The following is a 23642-nucleotide window of genomic DNA, read 5'->3' as shown; positions in this document are numbered from 1 at the left end:
CATAAACAGGGAAGTCATTAATTGGTATCTGAGTCTTTGGTCAACTGTCTGGACTATAAGGAATATGAATTACCAGGGGTGTCACTTCTGTGAGAAAATGTTTGTAACAGCATGTGAGTCGCAGGGGAAGAAGGGTGGAAAACAAAAGAACACATGCATGCCATTTTGATATATTCTATTATGATTTATAAATCCTATGTTAGCTTTATGGTGGATATCTGTTTGCTATATAAATAACTTGGGGGAGATGTGCTCTGATAAATTGAGAAACAGTTTTGTTGAAATTGTTTTGCTGGAAGTATTACTTGCTTCCCTAATCTGGTATTTTTGTACTCTTTTGTATACTATTTTTGTTAAAGTCAATTGAAATTCCAGCAAATAAAGACTGCAGAACTGCGCTTTGAATACAAAGATTTTAAAGAAGTAGTTGTCAATAGCTGTTTGACAATCTTGGTATTTTCTTGTGTTATTTTTCTTATGATCTGCAGTGCTTATTGAAAGCTTGGTTAACAGAGAAAGAAGAGGCTTTGAGTAAGGTCCAGACGAGCAACTTCAAAGATCAAACAGACCTGAGTGTGAATGTTCGAAAACTAGCAGTGAGTATTGATATCCTGCTCTATCCCATAAAATCTCATAGACTAGATGAGTGGCAAATAACTAGTTTGACCCTAGTAGGAGCTGTGAATGCATGATACAGAAGCCAGGCCAACATTCTTTCCTTGCCAGATTCTTGCACTTGAATTCAAAACATATGTACTATTTACTCCATGGTTGTTCCATGTTGGTGTGCCAAACTCTGACACAGCTATCTCAGATTTTTGAGAGGGTTTGGATGTTATCACAGGCCACCAGTCAGCTGTGCTTTCCAAGGTATAGGTTTGTGGTGTGGATTTTTCTTTATTTCATTGGAGCAGCTTGTACCTGAGCTAATCTTTTGTAACTGTCACTGAAGAGATACTGCTGGTTCCTCTAGGAGATGTTTCAAGGATGTGCTCTTTAAAAAGAGTGTCTGTTAGTGCTTTTTGTTACACAAAAGAACTGTTCATCTGGCTCAGGTAGTACGTCTTTCACCCTGTCACCACTCTTTCAAACCCCTTTGCCTTTTAGCTGTGGAATTAAAACTTGGGGGAAGTAGAATCCTTGATGTTCTAATTTAATCTTTTCTTTTAACTACAGATTTTAAAAGAGGACTTGGGTATGAAACGACAAACGCTAGATCAGCTGAATGAACTAGGTCAGGATGTGGCCCAAATCCTTGGGAATGGCAGAGCATCCAGTAAAATTGATCAGGATCAAGAAGAGCTAACTCAGAGGTGGGACAGTTTGGTTCAGAAGCTAGAGGATTGCTCTAACCAGGTATTTACAAGGCTTTATTGCTTTTTAGCTTTTTGTATGACTGCATGTATGCAAACTGCACTGTGTCAGCAAAATTGTCCAGGCACCAGGCTAGAGAGGTAGGTGAGTGCTTTTTCACATGGGGCTGATAAAGCTGCCTGTGTTTTTGGTCTCCAAAAGTCCAGGTTGTTAACCTGACCAGTACTATTACTCCTTTCTCACACAGATTAAGCTTCATTTTTCTGATGAGTAAAGCAGGCTTGCCATGTATTATCAGTCAATGCAAATGCCTTTAAGCATTATAAGAGTGCTGGGACTGGATTTAAATCTGATACTAAAAGAAAACAAAGGCAGAACCCAAACCCCAGAATAGATAAATAAATGGGAGTCATACAAGTATTTATGCTCTGTGAGTATGATTTCTCATCTGTTGAAAATAGAGTAGTTGTTTGTTTGACATGTAATGATGATAGCCAAGCTGGATTATTCAATGTTTATTTTAGTGTTTTGAGTGCTTGGTAATGTTTTTATTTAGACAGAACTCCTACTGGATTCTGTGAGGGTTTTATTTGACAGCTTTATAACTCATATGTGCTTTTTCTGCTGCTATTAATGTGTTATGGTGAAAACCATGGCACCAATTCATGATCCATTTAATGTATAGTGAATGAGTTGTGCAGTCTGGGTAGGGGCTCATTTCAGCCATGTGGCTTTAATTTGTTCTTGTGTTTGAGTCAAAGCACTAGAGAATGCCAATTCCTGTCTCTATCCTTTCACTCCCCTTAAAGATCAAACACATACTTGGAACTTACAGGTTGAGTCTCTAGGGACTTACCTTATAACCTGATAAAGAGCATGGGTGGTTTCTATTGACTCGAGTGAGCTTTTAGGAAAATTTCCCTGTGTATCAGCTCTCCATGAGGAGGCTTTGTTTTATAGAGTAAGAGTACCAAATGTAGAATTGGTAGTAATAAACTCTAAGTAACTTTGTTCTTTTTGTGAAGAAATTATGAAAGAAAATACATATAATGCTCCTTCTGTTAATTTTAGTTTGCTTGGACTGGCATGATTCTAGTTGAACTGAGAATTTTGATGCTTGCTTCCCATCTGTAAAATAAGAATAATGATCTTTTTCTCTGGAGTGTAAATATGATAGAAGCGCTTCACAAAATCTTAGTGTGGTCATTTGTGGGAGTGAATGAACAGGCTTTTATGACTGAATAAAAGAAAATGAGAAAAAGCAATTCAGCTTGTGTAAAAATGGCACATAATCCTTGCCCTAAATTATTTTGTATAGGTAACTCAAGCTGTAGGAAGCGTAGGAATGTCACAGGTTTCACAGAAGACTGCTGCAGAAACACCATTGAAGGAACAGGTAGTGGTTAAACAGTCCAGACAGGAATTGCCCCCACCACCACTCCCAAAGAAAAGGCAAATTCCAGGGGACAGTGAAGCAAAGAAAAAGTAAGTACATGTCACTGCAATTTTCTCTTGCTCATTGGATACTACAGAAACTGCCTTGGCTTTTGATCCTTCTTTTATGCAAGTGAGCAGTACTTAAGTTGCAGTTGTGAGGTTGGGCTTGGGGGCTTGACTAGATTATCTCCAGTCATCCCTTCCAACCCTAACAATTCTGTGATTCTTTGAAGGGGAATGGAATCTTATATACAGGCTTGTTTTCAGAGCAGCAGAAAACCTGTAGCTTCCATTAATTTCAAAGGAAAACAGGGATGTTTTGTTACTCATAGAAGCAGGCTTTCAATCCTTTGTACCTCAGCTCCTTTGCTGAAAAGACAGATTTATATTTACTTTAAGCAAAGCATCTTCTCATCTTTGCTCAACAGGTGGTGTGAAAATGTCAAGCATTTTGATTGATTTATTATTTATTTCTAATCTTCATAAAACATGGGAAAAATGAGAGAAACCATGCAAAAAAAAAAATGATGCCCAGAAACATTTTCCATCTCTCTTGTATTTAGTTATAAGAATAATATTGCACTGATATCTCCTTTGACAAGTATTTTTTGAGGTGGCTGGTGCTCATTTGCTTATGTAGACTCATAGAATCATTTGGGCTGGTGGGGACCTCAAAGATCATGTCATTCCAACCTCCCTGCTATGGACAGGTACACCTTCCACTAATGCAGGTTGTTTGGAGCCTTATCTAGTCTGGTCTGGTGGGCTTCCAGGGATGGAGCATCCACAGCTTCTCTGGGCATTCTGTTCCAGTATCCCACCACCCTCATACTGAAGAATTTCTTTCTTATATGTGATCTAAATATATTCTCTCTCACTTTAACTTTTACTTGTCCTATCAATACACTTGTCTCTTTTACTTGTCCTATCAATACACTTTCCATTGAGTCCCTCTCTGTTTTTCTTGTAGACCCCCTTTAGGTACTGGAAGTTTTTAGGTACTGGAAGGTACCTAAAAATGCTATCAAGTTTTCCTGGAACCTTCTCTCCTCTTAATCCAAACAGTGTTTAACAGCTTGTGTTGAGTTCTTGTTATTAAATAGCATACCTAAAACTAAAGGAATTGTTTCAATATAAATTAAGAAATTAAATGCTGTGTGCTCAACATTTTGCTTTTTGTGCTTGGCTGAGGAAATGAGTATTTCCTTGAAGTATCACTGGTTTAAATCTTTGTCAGATCATTCAGAGATACAATAGAGGCTGCATTAAGACTAGGGAGTCACTGTGTGTTTGCACAACGCTTCTTAATTAATTTTTTTCTGGAGGAGGAATGGAAGTTTGAAGGGGTAAGGAACCTGCCCAAACCCTCTTGAGGGCTCTGGTCAGACCTTTTGGGCTCTGGTAGGGGTGGTGGGTGCATCTGGATGTGCCAGGGCAGTAAAGCAGTCAGCAGCCATCTGTCATGTCTGTGTCTCCTAAGTTGTAGAAACTACTATAGGTTTTGAAAGCAAAAGTGATTTTTCTGTCATCTGTTTTCCCAGAGTTGAAACTGTATTAAAACCAGGGGTAAAAATAGGTCATAAACTTTCTGATTGTTTTGTGTCTTTTAAAACCAACAAATGACCAGTAAGTGGAGTTTTGCCAATTTTCCAGTGGAAACTTCAATTGACAATTGCATTTATTGGGGTGCTGTTATTCCATGTTAGGATTTTTTAAGTAATGTAATTGTAATAAAACCTGGCTTGTGGTCTGTACAGTGTATGTGTCCATCTCTCAAGTTCTGTATAGTACTGGTTAATTTGGGAGTTGATTTGGTCTCTTTTTAGGTGGTGTTAGGTTGTAGCTTAGAGGTCATAGGGGTAAGAAAGTTGTTAGTATAGATGTGTGCACAAAACAAGTAAGGTGTAAGTTAATCTTTTGTCAGCTAAGTGTGCAAAAATGTTTGTCAGCTGTCACTGCCCCTGTTAGCTTTTCCTTCAGACAAAATAGCGTTGCAGATTTTTGAAATTTAGAACTGCAATTATTGTTTGTTTTGTTCCTGAGGTCTAGTTATTACTTTCAAAATACTTGGCATTGAGAGATCTGTTTTGTAACATATTAAAAGATATGGTTATAATTTGTGTGAAGCTATGTGTAAAACAAATTGCACCATGACTCTCAATTTGTTCCTGAAAGCTGATACTGTGGGTATAATTTTTTATTATAGTAGGCTTTTAAAAGTCTGTCCCTTCTTCTTGTGAGTAGTAATATGAGGAGCATGAATTTTATATAAAGCCTTGCTGGTTTGGGATTGAATAATGAACTTTAAGACTTGATTTTTAAGACAGAGTGACTGAAACCAGGAAATAAACCACTGTCTGACCTTTTAAACTAGGTTTGATGCTGAAAGTACTGAGCTCTTGAACTGGATTTCAAAATCAAAATCTGCCATTCAGGCCACAGACATCAAAGAATATAAGAAGATGAGAGAGACTTCAGGCATGAAAGAAAAATTGAAGGTAAAATGGGGAGATAGAGCATGTTTCAGTGAATACTCTACTTTGTATCTAAGCTGGCTGTCAGCTGGAGGTGTGAGCTGATCTGCATGCTTTGAGGGGATTAAGTCCCTCAGTTAAATAGTTTCAGAACTGAGCATACATGGAAATCTCTGACCAGCTGGAGACTTTTTTTGCTGGTGTTGTTGCATTATCCACCGGAAATTCTAAAAACATAAAATACTGATATCTCCCTTGGAGTTCTGAAAAATGTCTGTCTTCAGGATTATTATCTTTTACACTAAGTAGCATATTATGGTTTAATGTTTCACAGTTGGAAATGGCCTTGGCTGACGCCAATTATATAATTTTGGTAGAAATAGGCCAGTGGCGTGCTCAGAGACCCCTTGAATCATGCAGTAACACTCCTCAAACACTGTACCACCCAGGGTCCAATGTAGTTTGTTGTTATAATGCTTGGACATGTTGTTTGCTCTATTAATTTTGGAGAAAACCTGATTGTTACAACTTGCGTACAGTATTGCTGTCCTGCAAAACAGACTACATAATTTTACAGAAACTTGTGGGAGCTGAGAAATAACCATTTTATTTTCTATTCCTTATCAGGAATGTATTCTTGCCTTTTTCTGGTTTTTGAGCATTCTTTGTTAATGAAGACTTACTGGAGCTTTAACAGGACCTGAATCTGCTTTTGAAATCAAAAACAGTACTTCAAAATCTCTATAAAGAGGCTCCTCCATAGTGCTCTGGTGGAAAATGGTGCCAGTAGACATGTTTGGCAATGGCGGTACTGTTGGAAATAAAAACCAAAACAACTATCCCAATATTTTATTTATAGATTTTTAAGAATGTTTATAGCTCTTTAAAAAAGAGGTCCTGGGATTAACACCAGGTTCCCATGAACAGTAATGTTTTTAAATGATTGGGCTCTAAGTGGATAGGACAGAGTTTGTTCTTCCCAGCTGTGCAAATAAGTGCGTGCTTCTGAATGTACTGTAGGAAGCCTAAACCAGAGTAATGACCTTTGACATGAGGTTCAAAAATATTTTAGTTTGGAGATACTGTGTTGTAATCACAGAGGATATTGAAGTTTTGGTTTTGTGGCCAAAGAACTCATCTTTACTCTGTGGATGTATTCAACCGATTTACTCACAAAGGAATGTTCACCGATATGTACAACTTGTGGGAGGAGCTTTTTCCTTTAAAAGTCTTGGTAGTCATGGATAATTTCCCTCTCCAAATGTTTGAGAGTAAAGCACTAGAGCTTATGAGAGTGGATTACTGATGTGCTATAGTTCTTGCTGTTTGGACTTCTAGAGATCAGGTCTGTTGGTCCCTTCTGGAAATCACAGTAGAAACTGTAGAAATGAAGGGGCTATTAAGAAGAAACTCTTTTCTCCGTTGGTTCACATTAGAGAATTACAGCTTAATTTTTGACCACAGTGTCTTGTTTTAACTGTTTTCCCAATATCTTATTTCATACTGTGGGATCATCAAGCCATTAAACAATATTTTATTCCTGGTGCTGTAGTACTAATCTCTCACATGCCTGCTACTTGTGGGAGGTGATTCCTTTTGCATTTGTTTTCTGCACAAGCAGAACTAACACGCAGCTCAGAAGGTGGTATATTTAAGAAAATGATGTGTTTTGGGTAGTAGTGGGAACATAGATATTACTGGTTGAAAGAGGGAAGTCAAGTAAAATAACCCTTGCTGCCACTATATTCTTTTGGGATTCGCTTTGAAGGTGATTGAAAAGGAAAGAGCTGAAAAAAGCCAGATGTTAGATGAACTGAAACGAAGTGGACACATTCTTTTGGATCAAATGGGAAAGGGTAAGCAGCTTGGAGATTTTTCTCTTTTGTGATTTATTCAGTTAAGATGCTGGGAAATAATACTGAAGTACTTTTCTCCTTCCTTCTCCCTCCATTTTCTTTCCTTCATTGGTCATTGTTACTGTTACTAGTTAGTTATGTGATTTTTTTAATTAAGCCTTTTAGAAAAGCAATATTATTCATTTATGTGCATGTGTTCCTTTGCAGTCTTTTAAGGGATATTTTAAAAAATTATTTCTCTTTCAGTAACAATGCTAGTTACATGCTTTCAAGGAAGTGATTTGATTTTAAGTAAAAGTTTTAAAACTGCTCCTATAGAGAAGTGAAAGTTTTTAAGCCAAATTTAAACTTGATACATGTGTATCTATCTCTTTTTTCATATTTTTATCTATTTTTGTAAAAAACTGTGTTTTTAATGATGCAGTCACAATCTATGGCTCAAAGGCAAGAGAGAAGTCTATATGATTGGGAAAATGACTGGTTGCTAGTTAAAACCCTTATCCATGGGATCTTATAATTGACAACAATGAAAGTTGAATCTTTAAGCCTTGCCAAAATCTTGTTTCATATTGAAAAAATTCCATCAGTGGAATGAGATCTCTATAAGAGATGTTCATGTCATCTAGAGGCAATCTTTTAGATCTGCTATGCACTTGACTTCTGGTGAAGTTGTCATCACGGGTAGCATTCAGACAGGAGAGTGGATGGTATCACTGTCCTACATAATGACCAGCATCCCTTTTGGAAAATGTTGAATTCCATTGGATTTCTCAGCAATCAGAATTTTTTGCAGTCCAATGCTCTGCTCATATGCCCTATTTACTAAGCATGTCCACTCCTGCCCTCCTTGCCTACTGCAGCTGAAGCTTTTTTCAGTGGGTGTCATTGCCCTGAAGCTGATGGCTGAAAGCCACTGATCTGACCTGGAGTTTGGTTTTTAAAAATTTTTAGATGTTGCTTGCTTTCAAACCTGAACAGAACATAATCCTCCCTTCCTCTTTCTTTTACAAACCCATTTAGCTGTGATATGATAGGTCATGGTATGAAACCAGCATGTGTAAACCATAACAAGAAATGCATAGTTGAAAAGCTGCTGTGTATCAGCAAAGAGTAAGGTCAACAATTTTCTTTCTAATTGATTGTCATCTTAAAGGTTGGGATCTTTAGAAAATAACCAATCTACAGCCCCTGGTTTTGTTAGGGTCTGATAGTATGTTCTGTTCAGCTCAGGCTCGCAGCCTTTTTCCAGACCTAGACCCAGCTACACCTGTGTGGAATAATGCACAGCACTGGCACATTTGTGCCTACATCCATTTCTATCCTGGGGCAGGTACAGGCTGTGCCGTAAGGGCAGTGGCTGGTCTTTGTGTGCAGGCTCTTCCCCTGTGGCTGCAGCTGCTGTGGTGTTGGTGTGACAAAGCCTATGGCCAACGTGTGAGCACAGGGACATCTGTGGAGCAGGGTCATCAAGTGCTCTTGTAGAAGCTGGCTGGCTGCTCTGACCAGAGCTTTGGAGCTTTGGGCTCTACTTGTGCTAGAGTGGTTCAGCAAAAAAATCCCTCTCTGTGTCTTTCTTCAAAATGTCACTTTACATTTTACTAGAAATATAAAGCTGAAGTGGTGCTAGTAATAAGAATAGATTTATAGATATAGGACTTGAGATCACAGTGTTTTGTATATTGATGTGAAAGTGCACTTGTATTTGAAGAGAGAAAAGGCTAAATGACTGTTAAGGAAAATGTGTTGCAGTTAATATAACAGTAATTTGTCTAATCTTTGTAGAAGGACTTCCTACAGTGGATATAAAATCTGTGATGGAGAAAATTTTGTCAGGGTGGAAAGATGTGGTTCAAAACCTGGAGGAAGTGGCCAGAAAGATAAAGTACCAGGAAGATATAAATGCTTATTTAAAGGAAATGAATGAGCTTGAGAAGACTTTAATTGAGAAGGATGACTGGCTTAAAAAAGCCTCTTCTCCAGCATCCCAGTCCTCAGCAGTCCTGAAAGATTTATGTCAGGTAAGTCTGGCCAAACTTGCTGATTTTGAATGCAAGCTGTTAGAAGCACAGGATGCCCCAGTTGAGCTTGGCCTATTGTCTGAGGCTATGCAGGGTGCACCTGACTTGACTGGAAGATTTTAGAATCTGTCACAAAAGTACTTTAGTGTTGTCACCCTAGTAATGTGGATGAGCTGTGCTGCAGCAGTGTACTAAAATCTTTGTGTTTACAGGGTAAGTGTGAACTTTGGTTTTGGTTTTTCTTTTACAGCAGGAGTTAACTCATCTTGTAAGCCTGAGTCCACAGCTGGAACATCTGAAAGCCACCTGCAAGACACTCACCTCTCAGCCCATGCCTCCAGATTTCATTCAGGAGAACTTGAGTGGTTTTCTTGATCACTTCAAATTGACTCGTCAGAAACTCGAGGAACGTCACCAACAGCTGAAAAAAGGTAAATAAATAAACATAAATATGTATATTAGCATGAAGCCTCCTGCTTACTTGTATTTTGATTTTTTTTCGTTTGTTTGTTTTGAGCTGACTGAAAACTCATGGAATTCTGGTAGAGTTTTTCTAGTGTTTATGCTAGGCTTTGAGCCAAACTGACAAAATTACTTTATTCACCTGAAAGAATGTGGCCTCCTCTGTGCTCAATTCAAGAATCTATCATTCCATGGTGTTTAAAACAATTATGCAAGGATGCAACATTCCTGAAACCTCACTTAACTACTTAGCAAGACATATTTAAGGTGGATAATATATCTCAGAAATCTGTCTCTCTCTGGCACTTACAGAAATAATCTGTAATGAAATTCTAGAAATGAAAAGTAGAATATTAGGAGAACCTTGTAAAATGAAAGTGCACATGTGAAATTTTTTTTTTTTTCATAGCTTTGAGCACATTAGTCATACATAATTCCTTTTGGAAATTTCATCTTTGAAGTGATTTGGAATCTGGCTTGCTTTTCAGGCAGTTTCTGCTTGGGTTGTTGTTGCATTTTAAATTTCATTATGAGCATTCAAACCAGTCATACTGGTTTTTAAAGAATTTTAAATGTAGTGCATGAAATATGTAGTTCTGGTAATACTTTACAGCTGAATAGCAACAGCACAAACTTGTAAGAGATTTTTTTTTTTTTTTTTACTTAGTTTTTGTTTAAGAGTAATTTTAGGAAGTGTTTTATTAACAGCTCCAAATGGATGAGCATTTACACTCTATTCTTTATGTAGTAAAAAGAGGCTTAATCACTAAATTGTTAGGCCATCTATACAATGTGTTGCACCAGGCCTGCATGCTTCAATTATATCCATGCAGAAAACTGTATGAATGAAGTATCTGTCAGCCATGTTCAAATTACAAGGGGATGTTTTTGTACTTACTGTGACTGGTTATTATTTTATAGCTGTTTTGAGTTCTTGTACTTGTGAGTAATTTTATTGGTATTTGTATTTTGGTAACTATATATCATGTGACAAAAATACTTTTTTTTTTGTGTCACGCATCACTTGAGGTGTTATTGATCAGCTTGAACCAGTTATTGCTTGGTAGAAACACCGTGTATATTCTAACACAATACATTTGTGTTTGTGTGTCTTTTGAATGAGACAACCTGCTGAGAAGGTATATTGCTGACAAAGAGGGAAATGTTAGTTCAGGGTTTTAGCTGTTTATTTACAGCGTAGTTGAATTGCTGCAAGGTAAAAACTTCCAGAGCTATGTTACTGGTGGAAACAACTGGTGGTGTGACTTAGGCATTTGTGAACTTGGCAGGCTTTGACTGACAGAAGGTCAGCTCCTCATATGACTCTTCTTTGAGCCTCTGGAAATTCCCCCTTGGAGAGCTACTCACTCCCAACTCTATGGACATTTTTTAGATGGGAATTGACTCAATATTTTTGTCACTGTGAAACTACTTTAACTATTTTCTTCTCCTTCAGGATTTTCTGTCATTTGGTGACAGTGCACCTATATGCTTCTTATTAATTATTTTCCCCCCTCTTTAAATTGAGCTGACTTTTTGAGAAAAGAGAGCTGGATGACTCTGATTCTCTCAAAAATGTTGACTCATGTTTTTAAAAGGTAGGACAGTTCTGACAGTAAGCTGTTGAAAAGCTGCCTGGTGAGTCAGAACAAGACTTGGATTAATTTTCACATGGGGCAGAAACAAAATTGCTTAGGAATCCAGGGCCAGAGAATGTGCATACCACAGTACAGGACTTACAGGCAAAATCCTGTTTGCTGCAGTTATTCCAATTGGTTATTTTCATTCTGAAATGCCAGTGAGGTGCTGCCTCCTGCCTGGGTTTCCACACGGGGCTGGACTGAAAAAATTTTGAGATGTGGTTGAAGATGGCAAGCAGATATTCCATCCAAACTTTAATTCCCTTTTAACTCTTCCTAGATGGTGCCTCTGTTTTGGCAACAGGCTGAAAGTTGCTATTTTTATATATTTGTGGGGGTAAATATATTAAAAAGATGAAAAAATGCAAGCAAAACACAAACCCACGCTAATGTGTTTTTTATATATGTATGCACACACACATTTATAAATACTAGCTTACATAATTCCTATGTATAGATGTATTTTTAATTTAATATGTAATGTATGGCTATTATATTTGCCAATCTATATATTCTATATATAGTAGATATCAGTGTGTGTGTATTTGTAGATAAATAGTAGATATGTTTAAAGCTTAAAAATGCAAAATACTAAACTTGGGTGGTTTATATATTTTAAATACTATGGATTATTCTTGGTGTAACATATAATTTAAATACTACCGACTCTATCACCCCACCCACCCAAACAAATTTAAGTGCTTAAGTTTATAAAAAGAATTTCTGAAAATGGGATTGAGTTTGTAAATTTTTTTGGAAGGTTGTAATTGCCTATTTATTATTATATTCTATATACTTGTATGTTATATATTTAGTATTTTTAGAGGAAAAACAGTGCTATCTGTTGAAGAGTTTTTTAGCTCTTGGAAAGTTAATTGTGTTCATATCTCCTGTGATTTGGGTTCCAGTGCATTTCCTTACTTTGTATTTTGTTCCATTCCTCTTGTGCATGGTCCCAGAAGCAGAAAGGCAGCCGAGCCGGGAGTACGTGGAGTCCCTGCAGCAGCTGAAGGACACGCTGAGCGAGCTGGGGGGGAAGCAGCTCTGCATTGCCAGTGGCCTCAGTGAGCCCAGCAAGGTGGAGAGCGCCCTACAGCAGGCAAAGGTAACTCTCCCCTGTGCACTGAGTAAGGAGGTTACCCCACTGCTGTCAGCCTCTGTTCTCCTGCCTTGCTTTCAGTGGGGTAGCTAACACTGCTCACAGGGGTGTCAGGGATGTGAGTGTGGAGCCCACTTTTGGAGGTGGCTTGCTGAGTTATCAGGCTGCTGAGGGATATGTCCAGGTGAGGGCTGTGTATCCCTGAGCCTGCAAGACTACACAGCTTCTCGTGCTGCATGTGACAGGAGATGGGGCTGAGAGCTGGGGCTGCTCAGACAGGGGAAAAGGACCTCAGAGCTGCAAAACAAATGTTAGGGCTCCAAGAGCATCCCCCTTCTAGAGGCTGGGTTGGATCAGGTTGGTGACCTGATCCAGGGTCTGCTGCTCTGTTGCTGAGTGCAGTTGTAAGGAAAATGAGGAGCTGGGAGCTGTGCCTGCCTGAGCCACACCACAGTCATGCCTGTGCCTGGCCTGATTCTGTCCTTGGGAGGCCTTGTCCCTCCCTGAGACAGGGTGACCTCCTCTGACTGTGCCTCTGCCCTTCTGAAGGGACTGCGGTGTGCAGGCTTTCCCCCCTCCCCTCCAAGCACTGGGTAAATATATTCATCCAGGTGTGAGGGGTCTGCTGGCTTAAACTGTCTAAGGATCAGCTGGTTCACAAACCCATCCTGCTCAGGTGTTTGGAAGGAGTAACTACTTCTCTGAACTCCAGACTGCCTATCAAAGGGAATCTGTGCTTATAAAGTAGATAAAAATTTATAGACGAAAGCTGGTTTGCAAGTACCAGGTACTGAGGCAGGGATGGACTTCTCTCCAGGGAGAGAATTCTGCATCTCCAGTACTTCCCCTCCTTTTTTTTGTTCATTTGAAAAAACTCAAATTCTTCCCTGCCTGCTCTACCACCTTCCACAATCAGAAGCAAGTATTTTTCCCTGTGTGGTGGCTTAATAAGGCTGCAGGTGACTCTGGAGGAGCTCTGGTTGCTGGGTGCAGAGAGGTTGTTGTATCCTTCTCTATTTAGCAGAGCAATGAGTTTTGGAAGTCCAGTAAACAGAGTTGTTAGTGCTTTGTGGGTTTTTTTGAATTAGGAGATTAAAACAAGCTTTCATTCTTTGTTTTCCTCTTCTGTATTGTTTAAACATGGTGGAGATTTTCTGGTCCATATACATGAATTGCAATGGCATTTAGCCTTTGGAGGCTTGTCTTTTCCTGCCTCTGCCCAGTTTTCTTCAGAGACTAATTACCCTGAAAGGATGCTAGTGTAGGTGCTTTAACATTAGAGTGTGACAGGAGAGGGGAACAAACTGTGCATGAGGAGCTGCTTGTGGACTTGGGTTTGTTCAGCTCGCTCTGCAATGTAGCAGGCACTGATAAGTGCTTCATCTATGGTCTCCTGCACAGAAAGCTCTTGTTTTCTAAAACATACATTCCTCTTCCCAGTCTCATTGCTAACTCTCTACTCGTCTTAGAGGAATGGCTACATTTTCCAGGAAAAGAAACCATGATAAATGTAAAGTAGATTTGAGAACATCAACAGTTTAAAAAAGAAAATAATACAGCAAAAAATACATGAAAAAATATAGTAAAAATACAGCAAAATATGTATGCACACCATCCTGCTTGTGCATATTAAATGTATATACTAGAAAATTAAATCCATTAAATTAATAATCATTTCTTGTGTTCATTGTGAATTTCTCTTAAGCAGATTTGAAGCACAGTAATCAAAATGACGAGTTCAATGAAGTGGCAGCATTTCTCATGTTTTGGCTTATACCTTCAGCTGTTATTTTCCATATTAGTAAATTAGCTCTTTCAAATCAGATGGATCTTTATATCAGCAATGTCATAGTGAATATACTCAGAATGTATCTTCCCTGTGTCCCATCTAGGAAAATAGTTTTCAAAACTTGAGTATACAGAGCATTTTTTGCAACTAAAAAATTATATTTCACTTTACAAAACTTGGAAGAACACACTCAGCCGGCTTGCATGTGCTTTTAAAAAACAAACTTGTGGGGGCATGAACATACTGAGGTCCTGGTCTGTCTGCATTGCAGCTTGCTCTGAGAGTGCAGTTACACAGCCATTGCTTTGTTGACTGGAGTGCCAGTATGGCGCAGAACACAAGAGGTGTAGATGCCTGTGCATCATGTTGAGGCCAAGCTTTGCTTCCCCTTCTGTAGTCACTGCTACTGCACCATTACAGCAGCTGAAGGTTTTGCTGTTTAAAAGGTTGTTTGGACATCTCTGCTGCAATAACTGCTGTAACTGGAGTATCACTCTTCATTGAGTCTGCACAAGTATCACTCTTCACCATCTGCACAACTTGTGATGTACTTGCATTTGTATGTAAGTGTGTAGTATTGTATGGCTCATACTGGAAGGGGGCTTTTTTTCCTTTTGTTATAGACAGTTTATGAGACCCTGGAAGCCCAGAAGCCCAGGGTAGATAAACTTGCTGAAGAAACAAAGGCTTTGGAGAAACATGCATCTTCGGACATAAAAAACACCTACGTGCAAGAGTTCAAGGATCTGCAGGGACGCTGGGACAAGTTAAAGCTCAAGATTTCCAAAGATGTTAAACTACTGGAGGAAATTATGCCCAAGTTGAGAATATTTGAGGTAAAATGAAAGTTTTTTTTTTTTTTTTTGGCTTGCATAACTCAGTTGCTTTATAGACCTTTCTTTGTGTTCCTGCAGGAGTCCAGATGAAACTGATTGAGAAGTGGAATTTTGATGATCCACTAGTCTGGCAGAGGCTGAAAGCATGTATAGTATATTTGTAGCAGCATAGAAGTGGAATTCTAATGTGCCCAGGATATTATTTTGTCTTCTAACAGAACTACTTTTCACTTAAAACTAGTGTCCTTCTCTTTTCATAAGCAAAGGTTATGCTAAGGTCAAGGACATGCCAGCTGTGCTGTTAATCCCAGTAGGGGCTGATGATCTTCAGTGTGATTGGTGTCAGATGCCCACTAGTCTTAAAGTGTAATTCCATGCCTGCTACACAAAACCTGCTCCTTCAAGTAAGGTTTCAGTGAACAGTCATGAAGAAGGAAGTTAGAAAAGGGAGTAAGGAAAAATGCTTGGGTATAGTGACTTTTCCAGTTCCAACCATGGCCTCTGAAATGACAGGAAGGACAGTTAAAAAATTAAGGTTACTCAGCCCTCCTACCTATTTTATAAAAATATACTCATGCCTATGAAATCCTGCAAAATATAAAATGCCACTGTTCTGAGAACAGAATTATGTCCTGAGCAAGATGCTAGAAACTTTCCTGTTGCCTTAAAAAGAAGTACAGAAGCTAGAAAAGAAATTATAGCAGAAGAAACAATGGAAGCAATTATTAAATAGTTGCTTTATTAATATTAAGCCATTATTATAATTAATAAGTAACTGAAAATGAAAAAATACCTACTGGTGCTATCCGTTGAAATATGGGGCTTACACTGTGTTGTCTTATGAACTGTATTTTTGAGTACACAATTCCTGTGTTTTCTAAGTGTTTTGTAAAGCTGTCAGTGGATGGACAGTTGTGTCATATTCCCTGATTTTTTCTTTGGTACTTATCTCTATGGAGATTATTCTAGTCTAATACCGTGTAAATAAAAAATGATAGTCTGGAATAAGTTGAATAAAAATGCTGTGGACAACACTGGGCACATCAGGATATAATTTGTACTGCAGGAAAGATTGTATGGCAGCCTTGGTGTATGGTCCTGGTGCAGACGCCAAATACAAGATTAGTTTGGAGAATGACTGGGCAGGATCTCCTTGGCTAAAAAGGAGTTGAAGCACCTGGCTATTAAAAGGGAAAAAAGTTTACATGGGGAGAAAACAAAAAAGTTTGTCAGTGCTTAGAGGACATGTGGTTTATGTTCAACTACATGCAAGTATTAGTTTATTTTTAATATTTCTTCTTTTTTTTCCCCCCTAAATCACCTTTAAAAATTGACATTTCCCAAAACAACACTCCTCACGTTTAGGTTTTTGAAAAGAAAGTGTAAATATTTTCATTTTAACAGTGAGCAGACAGGTGAACAATGACTAAGATACCCTTGTTAGCCTGATGAACATGTCAGTGGCAGATCTGCCTGTGAGTCCTGCTGCTTAGGTGGTTCTTCTGTTATTTGTGATGTGATAGAGGCTCCCCCAAGCTGACAGTGCATGCATTAGAGACATGAACTGGGAGTGATGTTTTACTAGGAGACTGTAATACTCATGGGAGGAGTAGACAAGGCTCATTTTATCAGTTTTGCATCTTGTTTTTCTTAGAAGAAATTTTCTTTATCTTGTATTCTGTTATCATACCGCTAGTAATGTATGGCTTGCTGTGTCTTGGATTATGTATCACTCTCAGATCTTTTAAATCTGCTGCATGGCTGTACATCATGTGATTTTTCTAGGAGTGAACAAGTTAAGATTCAGCACATTTGATCTTTGTTCAGTGTCACATAATGATCACATTTCCTGCCTGGAATAAATGTCAAAAACTGATCCTGAAGAAGTGAAGCTTTATGAGACCTTATAGCAGCATTCCAGTGCCTAAAGGGAGCCTTAATGAGATGAAGGATAACTTTTTCCATGGGTTTGTGGGGACAGGACAAGGGATAATGGGCTCTTAACTGAAAAAGGATAGGTTTAGATTTGATTTTAGGAAGAAATTCTTTACTGTGAGGGCAGTGAGACACTGGAAAATGTTGTCCAGAGAAGCTGTGGAAGTGTTCAAGGCCTGTTTGGTTAGGGTCTAGTGGAAGATGACCCTACCCATGGCTGGTGGGTTGGAACTGAATGATCTTTAAAGTATATTCCAACCCAGACCATTCTATGATGAGGATGTTAATGTCTAAAAATTGTGAAATCTTGTACATCAACAGCCTACACTGGTTATTTGACCACTGATAATTATTTACCTGTGCAGCGCAGGAACATTTGTTTCACTAAACTTTGTAGGCGTGGTTTGTGATTCAGCAAGTTATTTAAATGTGTGTCTAACTTTGAGTAATCCCACTTAACTCCCTTCAGCTATTTATGTAAATAGCTTATTGTAAAAATGCTAAATTAGTTGTATGCTATAGTGCCTTGTCAAAAAGCAGCCTTTATAAATGCATATTTTTTTACATAAAGCTATGGTCCACTGTCAAGCATCATAGTCTGTTTTTTAGAAACTGATTTTCAGGCTAATCATCTGCAGGAAATTCCCCCAAAATGGAAAAGGAATGAAGAAAATGTCATGACTTTGACCTCTAATGGAAGCATTGATCTAAAAATAAACATGGACTTAGTCTAATGAGTTTTCATTATTGCAGACATTTTTTGAGAAACAATGATCTTGAACATGTTGATCTTGAAAACACTGTTAGTCTAAGGTTTTGAAGAAAATGAAGCGTATGCTTTCCTCCTCTGTGACGTGCAGAGTAGAAGGTGAAGCTGATGAGCTGTTCTGTGATGATGATTGTGTCAGGTTAGATGACATCTATTAAAAAATCCAACCACATAGTCCAAAAATGTTGAGTAAAAATCCAGCTATATTAATAGAAAATGTCAGCCACATAAATTGGTTGAACCAGGGGAAATAAGATCCCTCTTTGTGTTGGGTTTGTTTGTAAGGATGATTTGGAGCACCCACGACTGCATGGGAAGGAGATGGCAATGTTTCTGTCTCCTTCCCTCCCTCCTTCCCTTCCTACCTCATTGCAGGGTATAAGGCAACTGCCAGTTGTTAGATCACATAATTCTGAAATGGGGTGTGTGTTTATTTTTTTCCCCAAGAGTTGCTCTAGTGAGTACAGTATTGTATTATTGGCCTCAAACAGCTAGGCTGTTTTTTTTTCATTTTAGTTGTTACTCTGTTCCTCTGTATTTTTTTCCATTTATGTGTGTCTTGCTTATGCAAATGGCTTTCCCAGCATGGTTTCTATCTGAAAACTATGTTTAGTATTATCCACTCCTCTTTTCTACATATGTATTTTTATAGGGCCCTCTCTTTTCCTTTGGAGTGCAGTTTTCAAAGAAGTGTGGAAACAGTCTTGCATTTTTTTTTAATCATAGTTTTTAGTCATGTGGCCTTCAGCCAGGTCCTTCATGTGAATAGAACCACACATAATTCTTGAAACCATGCTCTCCCTCTTACATGCTCCTGTGCTTCGGTGTGATAGATAGCCTGGAACAGTTCAGTGTCACTTAAACCATGCTCTGGTGGATGGAATATCACTATTGTGAATTTAATATTCATATAAATTTGAGAACAGAGAAATTTGGGATGCTCCTCTTCCCCCCAAAAAGCCCAACAAAGCAAACCCAGAAATTAAACAAAAGTTGGTCTGATTCAAAACTAAGACTTTTCCAGCAGCTTGTAGAACACCCTTTGCAAGCTTCTAGAAGTTGAAGTGCCATACATGAACAGCCAAACATTCTTCATCCCAGCAATGTATCAATGTTCCTTTCTCTATTTGATTTAGACTGACTCTAAAGTTGTTCAGAAGTGGATGGATGGAGTGAAAGACTTCTTAATGACAGAAAAGGCTGTTCAAGGGGATACTGAAGGACTTCAAAGGCAACTTGACCAGTGCACAGTGAGTTTTGCTCTTATAAGGAGTCTTTTGAAATAACAAGTAGCATCTCTTCTTTAGTATTTTGTTTGTATTATTAAGTACTGTTCATAGCACATTAAGCCCACCAGAAAAATTGTTATATCTTTCTTCAGGACACGTTTGGATTGGTTTCTTTTTTTTCAGCTATAATATTTTGTGGTTTTTTTAAGGTCTTCATTGTAGTTATAAATACCTATCTACAAGTTGGCATTATTTCCTCTATAAAAGGCTTATATATTTTTCCCAATTTTTTGTGGTTTGGGAATTGAATCTGTGAGTGAAAAGTGCCTTCTGCATTAAATGTCCAAGCATAGTAAAAGTAAGAAGCAAATAACTCAAAGTCCTAGAGTTTAGAATTTTGCAAGGAGGATTCCTGGCCAGTCAGTGTCACGTAATGATTACATTTATGTAGAATTTCATCTTATAGTAAGTAATTACAGTGTACCTTCAAATGTTTGTTTCCAGGAGAAGAATATAAATTGAGGTACACTAGAAACAGCAGAATATTCAGTGCATATAATCTTCAAACTTGTGTTGTTTTGATGTTGACATTTGGCATATGAAAATGCTTATGCTGTGTATGGCAAGCTGTACTTTGTTCTTTAGTTGCATAGTTCTGATATTTTGAGTCACTGAAGGATTATTTTAAGCAGTCTGGTATTGATCTGATCATAGCATTGATCTGCTCCAAAAACTTTTTCTGGAATAATTGAAAGTCGCAAAATTATTGACACTGTTATAAATTAATATAATATCTTGCTGAAGAACAACATTGCTTTTCTCTGATGTGTGTTCAGATGTTTATCAATGAAATGGAGACAATTGAACCATCGCTGAAAGAGATGAAAGAAGTAGAGGCTGCTTTAAGAGCTCAGCCTATTGCGAGCATAAATACCTGGACGAAGTCTAGGCTAGTAGACTGCCAGACTCAGTGGGAGAAGCTGAGCAAACAGGTGAGTTCTCCCCGTGCTGCTAGTGCTTGCTTGTTGCTGCAGCTGCCTGGGTGTGTGGCATTGTGAGGAGGTGAGGCAGGGAAACAGTGGGATGAGGATGTTTTACTTGTTTCACTGTCAAAGTGGGGGAAGCCCATCTTGAATGCACACATTTCTTGGTACCTGACCGGAAGGAGCAAAATAAATTCTGGAATTGTTTGTAATTAAAAATTAATTTGTTCACTTGGCTTTATGCTGCTCTTTCTGGAGAGAGTGGGAGGAAGATCTGACCTTTTTTCTTGTTTCTGAAGACTGGAATATTATGCTGTTCCTGTTTAATTTTTATTGGTTTCCAAGCAGCTTTGAAAACTAAAAAGCTATAAATAGACCACCACTCCAATTTGGTGTATTTGGTTGTTTCTTTTGGGTGGAAGCTTTCTGCTGTCAGTAGAAGCATATTTATTTTGTTGCAATTGCTGATGAAAGTCTGTGTTAGAGAGCTTTGCTTTGATATAGAATCCAGAGCATCTGGGTTGTGGAAAGAAGTGAGGCCTGAACAGTATTTTATTGCTCAGTATAGTGATATATCTAATATACTTGTAATCAGAAGAGGATTTTATTCTGGCTGACTTTTTCCAGGGATTGTTACCAGTTTATGTTCAATGGAGGAGGAAAAAAAGGTCATATTTCTCCTTCCTTCACTTTTAGATTTTGTTGATCTGTTAAAAAGGGTTTATAAGTTTGTGTGTACATGTAAAAGTGCTCCGTTAATTAAAAAGGCCTGAAAATGTTTTGGTAGTAAAATATTTTAACAAAGACTTGTGGTTTTTTGCATGTACAAGGACATTTAAGTAAAAAAGCTGCTATTTCTTTCTCCACCTTGGATTCTAGATCATTAGTCAGAAAAATCGCCTGTCTGAAAGTCAGGAAAAAGCTGTAAATCTGAAGAAGGATTTGGCAGAGATGCAAGAATGGATGACCCAAGCTGAAGAAGAATATTTGGAGAAAGATTTTGAATACAAGTCCCCTGAAGAGCTAGAGAATGCAGTAGAGGAAATGAAGGTCAGCAATGCCAGCTCATTGTGGAGGCCTGATTAAAGAGAAACAGAACCTTAAAGCTTTGGGGGTTGACCTTTTATGGAATTATATTTGTGGAAAGGAGCTCAGGTCATGACAAGATTAGTGCGATTTTTCATTTTTGCTTTGTGGAATTTTTGATTTTTAAAGCATAAACTATAAAAGCAGATGTTCTTTTTGGCCATGAGTGATAGGGAGTTGATAATAAATAACAGCTTGCTCAGCTGTTGAGTCAGGCTTTTTATGTATAGCTTATTAGGAATATGGGAAAATTTTGCAAGAGACAGAACTTGAGAAAGGTATAGTGTTGTCTTTTATTTCTATCTAAATTAGTGGTTGTGAAAACATTCCTCTGCTTCTACCCCTTGGACCTCAGTTTCTTGTCCCCTAACTATTCTAACTCCTCATTTAGAAAATTGCTTTAAAATAGGGGTGTTGTAAGGTTATAGTGTGTTCATCAACTGTTGCAAACAGTGATTTTTTAAATTTTTTTTCTTTAATATCATGAGTTGGAAGAGATCCACAAGGATCAGGGAGTGATATTGGTGCCTGCTTCTCTTATTTTTGACTCTGGTGACCAAGGAAATGGAGAGGAAGGAGATATTTTTGTCTCATTATAATATTCAGTTGTAGAGATAATTTTCTTGGATACATGTACAGAGTAAATAATTCCCTGCTTTTTAATCTAAGAGTTCAGTCATATCTTCATAAATGTTTTTATTTGTGTACATTTTTAAATGAGTATCCACTATACTGTTACTAGATGGACAATTAAAAAAAAAATTCTCCCTTACAAGTTCTTTAATGAAGCCATTTGAAGTTTTGAATTGTCCCTTTTGAAGGGGTTTTCTGAAGCAGTCCTTAACAAGAGTTTTAATATATTCATGTCCTTTGAAGCCACTTGAGATCACATAGTCTGACAGCTGGCTGAACACAAGCCAAGGAAAGAAAGAGCCTTCTTTTCATTGGCAAATCTGTGAGACTTTTAGCACATTTACCTTTGTCAAATCCAGATTATATTGTGTATATTATGACAGTTATGTCAGTGAGCCTGTAAGCTTATTGTAGCACTTAAAATTCCCTTTCATTTGCAGTAACAATATTATCCTGGGACTACTTTTAGGACTGGGGAAAAGCACTCTCTGGATTTGGCTCATTTTTGCATATGCTCTCATTTGAACAGAGAGTGGAACTCCTATTGACAGGAGGAATAAATTTAAGATAAGGCTGTGTGGTTTTTGAAAATCCTGCCATTAAATATATTTCCAAAATTTTCTCTTCTTTGCCCTTCTATTAACTGATTTTTTTATTGCCTTACATTTAGAAGACATCTTGTCAAAAATTGTGCTAAATTCTACTAGATAGTGCAATGACTTATTTATCAGAGGTATTTCAATTTCATAAAATTGTTCCTGAAACCTGAAAAGAAAGATATGGAGCAGTCTCTATTTCTGAAGCCTTGTATTTGTTTCTCAGCAGGGAGACTCAGACTGGTCTGCCTGATCTGTTTTCCAGCTATCCTTCTTCCTCAGTTCTGGCTAAGGCAAAATTTGACAAGTGACAATACAGTTTCTCCAGACCTGTGTGTTGGGATTTGTATTGTATTTATCCTGTAAATGTGTTGCCAGGCTCCTGTGAGTGTAGTTAGATTGAAGGAATCCTTCTAGCCATCCCTTTTGTGTGTTCCTCAAGCACACCCAACAGCTGTGAGGGAGGTTCCAGCTTTGTAATTGCACATGTCCTGGGTAATTACATCATCTTTCCTGGATAAGTCTGGGAGATAGTTACTGAGCTCTAAGATGCATCATTTCTGTAAATTCACCCTACCTTTTTCTTCCTGATATACTTGTTTTTAGCAAATGTCTATTTTTTCTTTTTTCTGGTTAATTTGGTTTTTTTGTATTTGCATGATAGCACAGTAATAGCACTGAACTTATTTTTTTTTTTTGTTTGAGTAATGAGATTTCTTTTAATGAACAAACCATGAATGGTATATATCTGTATGCTTAATAAATCAGGATCTTTCAACACTTGCTAACATGATCTGAATTCCATGCAATTTAGGGCTGTATTTTGCTATGTCCAGGCCCAAGAAATACATTGGCAGCAAGACCTCCAATGTGAAACTGCTTATCTTTGATTTGAGTGGTGAGTAGCTGAGTGTGAGGCAATTGAAGGTTGATAGTGTGATATGGTTTTTTTGACAGAGAGCGAAGGAGGATGTGTTGCAGAAGGAGGTGAGGGTGAAGATTCTCAAGGACAACATCAAGATGTTGGCCACCAAAGTGCCATCCAGTGGTCAAGACCTGGCAACTGAGTTGAATGTTGTGCTGGAGAACTACCAGCTACTCTGCAATCGGATCCGGGGGAAATGCCACACTTTGGAGGCAAGAATGATAGCTCTCTGCTTAAAAATATCTGCTCAATTCCTTTATTGATGTTCTGGATGAGGTTATTAATTCTACCCTTAGCAAATTTGTGGATGACACCAGGCTGTGTGGGAGTATTGATCTGCTAGTGTGTAGGAAGGCTCTGCAGAGGAATCTGGAGAGAGGAATCTGATCTATCTAGAACATTCTGGAATCTGGCTGATTTGGTGGGCTGAAGCCAAAGGTATGAGGTTCAACAAGACCAAAGTACCAGGTGCTGCACTTGGGTCACAACAACTCCAGGTAGTGCTACAGCCTGGGGAAAGAATGGCTGGAAGATGTCCAATGAAAAAAGGGCACAAGGATG

The 23642-nt window shown here is 38.2% G+C and overlaps 1 protein-coding gene across 4 annotated transcripts in view; it reads left to right on the top strand.

Annotated features, from left to right (window-relative positions):
* UTRN (utrophin) overlaps positions 1 to 23642 on the top strand; it is a 362109-nt gene that overhangs the window by 112423 nt on the left and 226044 nt on the right. For all 4 annotated transcript variants that reach the window (XM_050973004.1, XM_030235269.2, XM_018916973.3 and 1 more), the window contains 13 exons: positions 489 to 596; positions 1177 to 1356; positions 2633 to 2799; positions 5126 to 5249; positions 6994 to 7081; positions 8864 to 9099; positions 9350 to 9530; positions 12161 to 12306; positions 14713 to 14925; positions 18766 to 18879; positions 19695 to 19850; positions 20721 to 20891; positions 23114 to 23293. In XM_050973004.1, coding sequence (XP_050828961.1) covers positions 489 to 596; positions 1177 to 1356; positions 2633 to 2799; positions 5126 to 5249; positions 6994 to 7081; positions 8864 to 9099; positions 9350 to 9530; positions 12161 to 12306; positions 14713 to 14925; positions 18766 to 18879; positions 19695 to 19850; positions 20721 to 20891; positions 23114 to 23293 — 2064 coding nt within the window. The remainder of the gene's footprint in view (positions 1 to 488; positions 597 to 1176; positions 1357 to 2632; positions 2800 to 5125; positions 5250 to 6993; positions 7082 to 8863; positions 9100 to 9349; positions 9531 to 12160; positions 12307 to 14712; positions 14926 to 18765; positions 18880 to 19694; positions 19851 to 20720; positions 20892 to 23113; positions 23294 to 23642) is intronic.

This window comes from Serinus canaria, chromosome 3 (genome assembly GCF_022539315.1).
Source record: "Serinus canaria isolate serCan28SL12 chromosome 3, serCan2020, whole genome shotgun sequence".
In the NCBI taxonomy this organism is placed as follows: Eukaryota; Metazoa; Chordata; class Aves; order Passeriformes; family Fringillidae; genus Serinus; species Serinus canaria.
The sequence above is the reverse complement of the archived record's forward strand: the minus strand, read 5'-3'. Positions and strand labels throughout refer to the sequence as shown.